The sequence below is a fragment of the Hippopotamus amphibius genome, chromosome 17, assembly GCF_030028045.1.
Source record: "Hippopotamus amphibius kiboko isolate mHipAmp2 chromosome 17, mHipAmp2.hap2, whole genome shotgun sequence".
Classification (NCBI taxonomy): Eukaryota; Metazoa; Chordata; class Mammalia; order Artiodactyla; family Hippopotamidae; genus Hippopotamus; species Hippopotamus amphibius.
In genome coordinates this window covers 51,317,448-51,326,706 of record NC_080202.1, presented here as the reverse complement: position 1 = coordinate 51,326,706, position 9,259 = coordinate 51,317,448, and the positions used below count along the sequence as shown (strand labels likewise).

General features: G+C 52.5%; 1 protein-coding gene across 1 annotated transcript; it reads left to right on the top strand.

The window, feature by feature from the left end:
• Positions 1–498: 498 nt before the first annotated feature.
• On the top strand, positions 499–8,540 carry FN3KRP (fructosamine 3 kinase related protein). The gene is made up of 6 exons (XM_057716690.1): positions 499–655; positions 4,411–4,562; positions 4,925–5,016; positions 6,002–6,084; positions 6,722–6,844; positions 7,065–8,540. The coding sequence occupies exons 1-6, from the start codon at positions 515–517 to the stop codon at positions 7,401–7,403; spliced, it is 930 nt and encodes a 309-aa protein (XP_057572673.1). The 5' UTR covers positions 499–514; the 3' UTR covers positions 7,404–8,540.
• Positions 8,541–9,259: the final 719 nt, after the last annotated feature.

The following is a 9,259-nucleotide window of genomic DNA, read 5'->3' as shown; positions in this document are numbered from 1 at the left end:
AACAAACTAATGGAAAAGATAGCACCCTGGAGGGCGTTGCAGGAGCCTTAAGGTGGGAAAAGCGCCTATGAGGGGTGACGCTCAAACCTGGAGCCGCAGAGCGGATGAAGGGCCAGAGCAGGGGGTGTGCCCCAGACCCGGCCGGGCCACAGAAGGTCAAGGGCAGGTGACAGATAAGCTCAGAGGAAAGGCCAGGGCGAGCCTGTGGCTAAAAGACCCACTAGGGTCTTGGGGACGAGGGGAGCACAACGCGGCCCCGCCCCCACCTCAGGGCCTCCCCCTCCCCTCAATCCCCGCCCGCTCCCGGGGCCATGTCCCGCCCCCTCTGGTCCGTCCCCCAATCCCCCCGCGCTCCCGAGGCCAGGTCCCGCCCCTCTGGTCCCTCCCCCAATCCCCCCGCGCTCCCACGGCCGAGTCCCGCCCTCCCGCCCCAAACCCAATCCCCGTGTATCTCCACGGCGTCGCTGCGTCTGCGTGCGGCCTGAGGCGGGTCCGCAGGCGGTGCGCGGGGAACATGGAGCCGCTGCTGAAGCGGGAGCTGGGCTGCGGCTCCGTCAAGGCCGCGGGTCACTCGGGGGGTGGGTGCATTAGCCAGGGCCAGAGCTACGACACGGACAGAGGACGCGTGTTTGTGAAAGTGAACCCCAAGGCGGAGGTCAGGGTCGCTGCGGGCGGGGGCGGGGCCGGGGTCCGGGTCCGCGGGCGGGCGGGGCCCTCCGAGCTCGGGGCCGCGGACGCGCTCGGGGCCCCGTCTCTTCGTTAGGCCGACTTGGCGTTTTGGGGGGGACCGCGGCTCAGCCCTGCGGCCTCTCGAACGCCAGGGAGGCCGGCGCGGCTCCAGGCCCCTCTGGCGCGTGCCCCGCGGCCGCGTGGACGCTGTGGGTGGTTTTCCCGAGGTTCAGGTGGCCGCTGTCTTGAGAAAGTCCATTGGCGAGTTTTCAACAAGGACAGGTAGTAGAAGCCTCTTGTCCTGGGGTTTATTTGAATTTGCAGAGGTCAGAACCCTTTCTGTAACGGTACAGAAAGGGTCGGGCGGCTTTAAACACGAACATGTTATTTTTCGGGGTCTGGAGGCCGGATATCCAAGATCGTGATGAGGCTTTTTTCCCTGGTGGGGAGGCCACTTCTCCTTGTGTTCTGATATGGCAGGGGCAGGAGAGCTCTCGGGGGTCTCTTACAGGGGCCTCTTATAGGGGCTCTAATGCCCTCATGAGGGCTCCACCTCTTCGGCCTGGTTGCTTCCCAAGGCCCAGCCTCCTAACACCATCGCGTTGGGGATTAGGTTTCCACTTTTGAATTTTCGGGGGCCACCCCTCCATTCTGTTTGTATCTGAACATTTTCTCAAGGGTTCCTGTATGAAATAGGTGAGCCACCCTGCTGAAGTTGACTTACTCCGGGGTGTCGACGTCACTTCTTTGCCCCTTTTGGGTGGGTCATGCCAGTAGTGTTAGCTGGGAGGCCCAGGATGGTTCCAGCAGGCAAGGAGGACTGGTCCATGCCTTGTTTCAAGTAGGGCTAAAGGTGCTGACTCCAGTACCAAGTCCTGTGTTTTACATACCCTTGGCGCTTTTATCCTCCCCTTGGAAATCATACTTGCAGAATCTCACCTTCCATGGTGTGGGCTGATCTCTTTCTGGATGGATGCTGTTCTCTCAAGACCAACCTTCAACTCTGTTCTACAGAGGTTGGATGTGTGTCCTCCTGTATATCTCTTCTATGGGAATTTGGCAACTAATGGTCCTTGAAGTTGCTCTTTTACATTGGTTTCCCCCAGGCAGCACTAACAGAGTAGAGGTGTCCTTTCCTACTTTCCACCCACAGGCCTTCTCTGGGTTGTTTTTCTCTATGTGGCTCTGTCCTGTTCATATCTGTATTTCCACTTTCGTTAGTATTTGTAATAATTCAAAACTTGGTGTGGGTGTGGTTTACAGGGAAGGAAATACTTTCTGATGATTAAAATGGAACCACTCAGCAGTGCTTCTTATTTTTATTTTATTATTATTTTTAATTTTTGGCCACACCACATGGCATGTGGGATCTTAGTTCCCCAACCAGGGATCAAACCCTTGCCCACTGCATTGGAAGGGCTGAGTCTTAACCACTGAACCACCAGGGAAGTTCCTCAGCAGTGCTTTTTAAAACATTGTTCTTCGGCTGCTAGTTCTTCCAGTTCTTGCTTTTTGTTGTCATCAGAGTCCAATGTCTTTTTGCTAATCTTCACATAAGTTCCTTCTAATTCTTTGGTAGATAGTTTCAAACAAGTCTCTAGTTTGCTTGGGAATATACTGTGCAAGTTATGCAGATGTACTGGCCATAGCAGAAACATTTGCTGATTGTGTGGAATATAGGACTCTCTTTATGCTTTGCTTTTTAGGAGGTGAAAATGTCTTCTTTGGGACTTCTGAGAGAAGACTGCGTGGCTGCTCTTCTGTTCCCCTTCTCACTCTGCTGGAATGACCTGGTCTAAGTTTTTCCTCTAGATTATGCTTATCTGTCCTTTGCGTGCCTGAGTAATTGGCTTCCTCTCATGCGCCTCACTCAAGTTCTGGATGTTTTGTAGCCCTGCACCCCAGCCGGTGCTTGCTCTGTGCTGGTCTCACCCTGGAGGAGCCGTGTTTTTAGGGTTAGACACTTAGGACCATGTGGCAGTAGACATTTCTGTGGGGGAGCTTTGTCTCTAGCTGGGTTCACAGATCCTCTTCACCTCTCCCTACATTTTTTTTTTAATTTAGAAAATGTGGGCTCCGCTGGTGGTCCAGTGGTTAAGACTCCGCGCTTCCAACAGGGGGCGTGGGTTTGATCCCTGGGCAGGGAAGTTCTGCATGCCACGTGACACAGCCCCCCCCCCCCCCCCAAATTCTATCCCTTACTTTATGCTACACAACTACTGCTCTAGTACAAAGTACAGCCAGGGCCCAGCTGTGTTCCTTCATCCTCAGAGGATGCTCTGAAAAATTCTCCTTAGGGCACAGTTCTTATTTTCCTCCTCAGCAACTCTGCCTCTCCAAGGTAGTATAATAATGTTTGTGAAGTGTTTAGGATGGACTGTGTAACTGTTAGCTGCTAACTCAGTTAATCATGGCAGTAAGCCTATGAAATTGGTACTGTTATTAACCCCATTTTACTCATGAGGCAACCAAGGTCACAGAGTGAGTAACTATGAGAAGTAGAAGTGGAAGAATGTCCATGGCAGCCCTGTTTGGAGTGACCCCAAACTCGAAGCCCAGCGTCCTTCATCAGTAGACTGGACGAGCGTGTTTTAGAACATTCACACAGCACGCTCTACACAGCAGAGAGAAAGAACTCTGACTGTTGATGCACCAGCAGAACAAATGCAGTGTGGCGTGAAGAGGCCTGATCGTCTGCCTCTGTGTAGATGACAAAGCAGACAGACAAATGTGCGGGTGGGGCGGCAGCGGCTGGGAGGAGAGGCGTGCTGGGCAGCCGTCACGTGGATGTGCTGACTTTGGGAGAATTAGAGTTGGATGCTTCTGAGTTGTGCAGTTTTCTTCATATATGTCTATAGAAATTTTACTTAAAAAAAAAATACTTTAAAGGGGAGGAATTACCTAGCCTGTTAAGTTAGGGAAGATTTCTCTGAGAAATCAAAACTGGTATTAAGTTGAAATCTGAAGCATGACAGGGAAGGGGCCGACTTGGCAGAAGAAGGGGGAGGGATGATGTTCCAGGCAGAGGTGACATGGTGTGTGGAGGCTTCCAGGCTGGAGGAAGCCGGGGATCTCTGAGGAGCTGAGAGAGGGCTGTAATCCTGGAGCACAAGGGGGGGGTGTGCACACCTGTAAGTGTGGGGGTGGAGCCTGGGTAGGGGCCCAGATGAGGGGGGGAGAATGGGCAGGGCCAGACCCTGTGGGGCTGTCATGTGGGAAGTGCGGGTGACAGCTTAGGGCGTGTTCCAGGGTGGGATTTGCCTTCCAAAAGCAGGACTTTTGGACTAGAAATGGGAAAGGTGGTAGAGATGAGGTGGTTTCCAGGGCTGGGTAGGAGATGCCATAGGACTTGGTGGTCCATTCAGGTGAGAAGTGATGCCCGCTTCCTGGCACGTGCAGGTGGGGGCCACCTGTGCCTGAGGGCCCAGTGGGACGGGATTGTGGTTGAGGTACTGTGTGAGCTTGAGCATGTACACGGTCCCGCTCTGCACCAGACACACGTTCCTCCCTGTGGAGACACTGGGATCAACGACAGCATAACCGTGTATAAAACTAGAAGGTACAACCCCTCTAACTCCCACACAGCTTCAGAACTTATAGTCTGCTCTACTGAAAAGTGGAAAAGCTGTCCATTCTATTGACTCTGCAGTCAGGGAGCCTTGGTTATATTGCTGGAGAAAACATGTCTACACAGAACTTTGCTCTGCCTCCTTTTCCCCTTCCCCATTATTTCACTGACAGGCCAGAAGGATGTTTGAAGGCGAGATGGCAAGTTTAACTGCCATCCTAAAGACAGGCACAGTGAAGGTGCCCAAACCCATCAAGGTCCTCGATGCCCCAGGAGGCGGCAGCATGCTGGTGATGGAGCACTTGGACATGCGGTATCTGAGCAGGTACATTCTGGCACCTTCACCTCTGGGTGGCTTTGTTCTTCCTCTGAGTGGGAAGCTTGTATTTGGGGGTATAATTTTGCGGGATGTGATAGAAGGAACCCATGACCCCACACATCCTGGATTCTGCAGAATGAGCAGCATGTACTCTGTGAGCCAGAGGCAAACAGGAGAGGAAGTTCAAGGTGAGATGCTGCCAGAGGACCTGGCTGCAGGCTCAGATGAGGCCCTGCATCTCCCCCTTGCTGCAGCAGAACAGACTCTATCCTCACTGTCTCACCTGTTTCGTGTGGCTTGAGACCTTTCAGATGCAGGTGGGTCCCCATGTGTGCCATGAGCTTAGTGGCTGCCTTTTGGTTTCACAGTCATGCTGCAAAGCTTGGATCCCAGCTGGCAGATCTGCACCTAGACAACAAGAGGCTTGGAGAGACTCTCCAGAAGGAGGCTGGCACAGTGGGTATGGCTGTGGGCTGCGGGGACCCCTCCTCACTCCCCAGAGGAAGACATCTGGCCAGTGTGGGTGCGTGGGCGGAGTTGTGCTGCCGCTGTGTATGGTCAGACCTGTGTTGCTGCCACAGGAAAGGAATGTAAACCCCAAGGCTGCATGTTTGGGGTGCAGTGAACACAGTGAATACAATTAGTGTATTGTCTCAAAAATGCACTTGAAAGACAGGAAATATTTCCTGAACTTGAAACCCCATCATATCATGGTTCCTTTGACCTCTCCTTCCCTGGAAGAAAGCCTATGAGAGTTTCTCTGGCTTACCATACTGTGCCTTTTCTTCTAGGAACAATCACACATGAGGCTCAGAATGATAACCCTCAGGTCTAACCTTTTTAGGGCTTACTGTGGTGATAGCACTGAGGGCGTCTTCCAGGGTTTTCATTCTGTACCATTTAATAATCCAGGTGTGGCCCGTGTGGTTACTGTGCTAGGCAGAGGAGCAGACCCGCCAGGAACAGACGACCAAGAACCTGCAGTGTTAGACACACAGCCTCGTCCCCCCCACCCACACGTAGTTCAGTCCTTCAGGATTTGCTTTGAGTTTAGGGAGCTGCAGAAGATGAAATCATTTACAAGTAGAGCAGTTTATCTTCCACAAGTGGCAAATGCTGAACTGGCCACTGAAAGCCATCCTTTCCTGGTGGGTCATGGGGTGGGTTTTCCCTCCTTTGGACACAGTGTTGTCACGCCTCTGAGCATCCTCTGGTGCCTCTCTTGGTAAGGAGTGGGTGTCCTGGATTGTTGACTCTGATGGGACAGGCTTTGGTACTGGGTCCTGAGGGTGGTTGGAGCCCAGGTCCCTTGTTTGTCTCTGGATGAGGACATGAGGTGGAGAAGGGCACGCTGAGGTCAGGCCTCAGAGCTTCGCTGAGCTCCCAAAGTGGGCCCTGAGGGAGCAAGGGGACTGTCATCGCTCTCATTTCCTTTTGTTCGCAAGGGAAAGGAGGTGGGCAGGTGGAGCGGCCCTTTGTGGACCAGTTTGGGTTTGACGTGGTGACGTGCTGCGGGTACCTCCCACAGGTGAGTGACACCTGCGTTTTGCCTGCATTTCCCAGTCAGGCCAGCCATTCAGAAACAGCTGCGGAAAGCACACCCTCTCTCTTTTGGTGAAATTTGGTGAAAGGTCTTTCCTCCTTTTTTTTTTTTTGCTAATTTTAAGTGATTGGTATGAGGAGTATCTGCCTCACATGCTAGGTAAGCTCAGAGGAGCAGAGAAGGACCAGTGAGTTAGGATGCTGGATTTCAAGGTGGGTGAAAATTAGAAAGTTTAATAGTGTTTTATCTTAAGTAGGAAACTGTCAAAAGTAGCATAATGAAAAGGGACTGTAACTTCGAGTTTTATGATCTTGTGGTTGGCTGCCCTGGGGATTTCAGGGCCGAGTGGGTAAGACGGCGGCTGCGCCCTTGGTGCAAAAGCAGGTGGCTTCTTGAGAGGGGAGCACTGAGCAACCCACGGGGCACAGTCCACATTGTTCAGATCTTGAGATGTTGTGGGAGGTTATCCAGGAACCTGCTAGTCCCAGCACATCCTCCAGACCCCAGGCTGCCCAGTCAGCTCCACCCCTTTATACCAGTCACTACAGTGGCGCCTCTGGGGACCAGCCCTCTCCACTGTGGCTCTGGTGCTTTCCTCTGAGCCCTGCTGTCACCCACACAGGTGAACGACTGGCAGAGGGACTGGGTCACGTTCTACACCCGGCAGCGCATTCAGCCTCAGATGGACTTGGTGGAGCAGGGCTCTGGGGACAGGGAGGCCCGTGAGCTCTGGGCTGCTCTGCAGGTGAGTGTTGTCCCCTGGCCTGTACCCATCATGCCCTGCAGGCCTGATGGAAAGGCGCTGTGGCCAGTGCAGCCGCCTGTACCTGGATGGGAAGTGGGTGTATCTGTGCACCTGTGCATTGATTAGGCCCTGCTCAGGCACTGGGGGCCACACTTAGAAAAGCCTCTGCGTCCCTCCTGTGTGCATCGGTCACTTTGCTGAAGCTGCATTTCCCCCGCAGTTAAAGATCCCTGACCTGTTCCGTGATCTGGACATCATCCCAGCCCTGCTCCATGGAGACCTCTGGGCAGGAAACGTAGCAGAGGATTCCTCTGGGCCCATCATTTTTGACCCAGCTTCCTTCTATGGCCACTCAGAGTATGAGCTGGCGATAGCTGGCATGTTTGGGGGCTTCAGTGGCTCCTTCTACTCCACCTACCACAGCAAAATCCCCAAGGTCCCAGGCTTCGAAAAGCGCCTTAAGCTGTATCAGCTCTTCCACTACTTGAACCACTGGAATCACTTCGGATCCGGGTACAGAGGGTCCTCCCTCAGCATCATGCGGAATCTCATCAAATGAGCTCTGGAGGGAGGCCCCCGTTTGGGTCACCAGCTCCTAACCAAACGCCTGTGGCCAGCCTCTCGTTGCTCCTCAGCCTCTTCCTTGAGGATTCTTCCCATTTCTTCACTCCCTGGAGTAGCTTCAGACCAACTGTCCAAGCCTTGTAAAGTATGTGACATCTCAGAAGAAAGGTTTTATCACCCTAAAGTTAGACTTCAATAGCTGGATAAAACTGCGCTAGAAATTGTATGTGAACCAAGGGACCAATGGAGGGTGGGCTGTGTCCAACCTCCAGCTGCCCCGAAGGTAGAGGAAGGAGGCGGCCGGAGTGCGGAGTGCGAGGCGCCACTACCGAGGGCGCCTTCCCACCTGCTGCCCGTCTCCTCTCTGGGGATGACTGGTGTCCAGCGCTTCCTGGTGAGTCATACTGGGGTCTGGACGTGAAGGCGTCATCCTAGGAGCACCCCCTGATGACCAGTCCCAAACCCAGCACATTCCCTTGCCTTTCTGTGTTGCTGCTGGACCTGCTGCAGCTCTGGGAGTGACCATACTGCTTGCCTCAGTGTCCCTGGTTGGTTAGGAGTCAAGGGAGCTGCATCTGTTAGCAGCCAGTAGACTGCTGATTTCTAAAGCTTGTGAGTTGTCATTCATCAGCATGTAGAAACCAGCTCTAAACAAGTGGTTTCCTTCCGTCCTGCAGTGGTGAGAAATGTTCATGAATGGCATTGATGCTAACAAATCCCTTTGCATAAAAATTTGAATAAACTTTCAGTAGTTTCAGTGATGTGTGAGACTATATTTCCCTTGTTTCAATCCTAATTCAAGGGACTTCCCCAGTGGTGCAGTGGTTAAGAATCCGCCTGCCAGAGCAGGGGACACGGGTTCATTCCCTGGTCCGGGAAGAGCCCACATGCTGCGGAGCAACTAAGCCCGTGTGCCACAACTACTGAAGCCCGTGCGCCTAGAGCGTGTGCTCCACAGCAAGAGAACTAATGCAGAGAGAAGCCTGCGCATCACAATGAGGAGTAGCCCCCTGCTTGCCACAGCTAGAGAAAGCCCGTGTGTAGCAACGAAGACCCGATGCAGCCAAAAAATAAATATTTTTTAAAAAATCGTAATTCAACATTAATTGGAGCTGTTTGCCAGGAAACCTTTGTAATATATTGTGAAAATAAATAGGTACAACTGTTTCTTGAAAGAACACTTTTTCTTGGCTTTGATCAGTAAGAGAATAGCTGAGAGCTTCCAGATAAGGACAGGTGTGGCCTGAGGACCTGCTGCTACATGACTCAGGTACAGTTTAACTGCTGTTCTTGTCACCCTGTGAGGTTTGGTTAATGGTAGAGAGAGGTTGAAAATAACTATCAAATTGCATTTCAGGGAAGAAGCCATTTGGTAGCCCTACTAGTTCTGGCTCCGGGCTTAGAGGATGCTGGTTGTTAGAGGGGACAGTGTCTCATGAGGTGGGTCCAACAGGTTGTGTGTTTGCCGCTCGTCTGCTTTTTGTTTCTGTTTACAGCTCAGGGCCCCTCAGTGGAATTCAGAAGCAGAACTGATGCCTTCAGAGTTTGTTCTTTTGTGGAAAGGGAGAGGGGACTGTGACTTTTTTCTTACCACTTTAATTATTACCCTTTTTCAGTTTCTCTCACTTCTTGATGTTTCTTCACCTCAGTGGTGGCAGTGGCATAGAAAAATAAATAAAATTTCTCCATGCACAAAATGTGTCTGATTGACCGAAGGTGATGCAGGAAGGATATATTTCGGTTGGAGGAGATTTCTCACTGTGCTCGGTTGGGGGCTGAGGTTGGTCCAGCAGGGCACCTGTGGTGAAACTTCGAAGTGAAATCTGGTGCCTGGATCAGGCCCAGCCTGGG

What these genes read in the sequence shown, in the direction of transcription:
- FN3KRP (XM_057716690.1), top strand. Translation starts at nt 515, where the DNA reads ATGGAGCCGCTGCTGAAGCGGGAGCTGGGCTGCGGCTCCGTCAAGGCC. An exon ending in AAGTGAACCCCAAGGCGGAG is followed by an intron (nt 656 to 4,410) that starts GTCAGGGTCGCT and finishes TTTCACTGACAG; the next exon opens with GCCAGAAGGATGTTTGAAGG. An exon ending in GACATGCGGTATCTGAGCAG is followed by an intron (nt 4,563 to 4,924) that starts GTACATTCTGGC and finishes TTGGTTTCACAG; the next exon opens with TCATGCTGCAAAGCTTGGAT.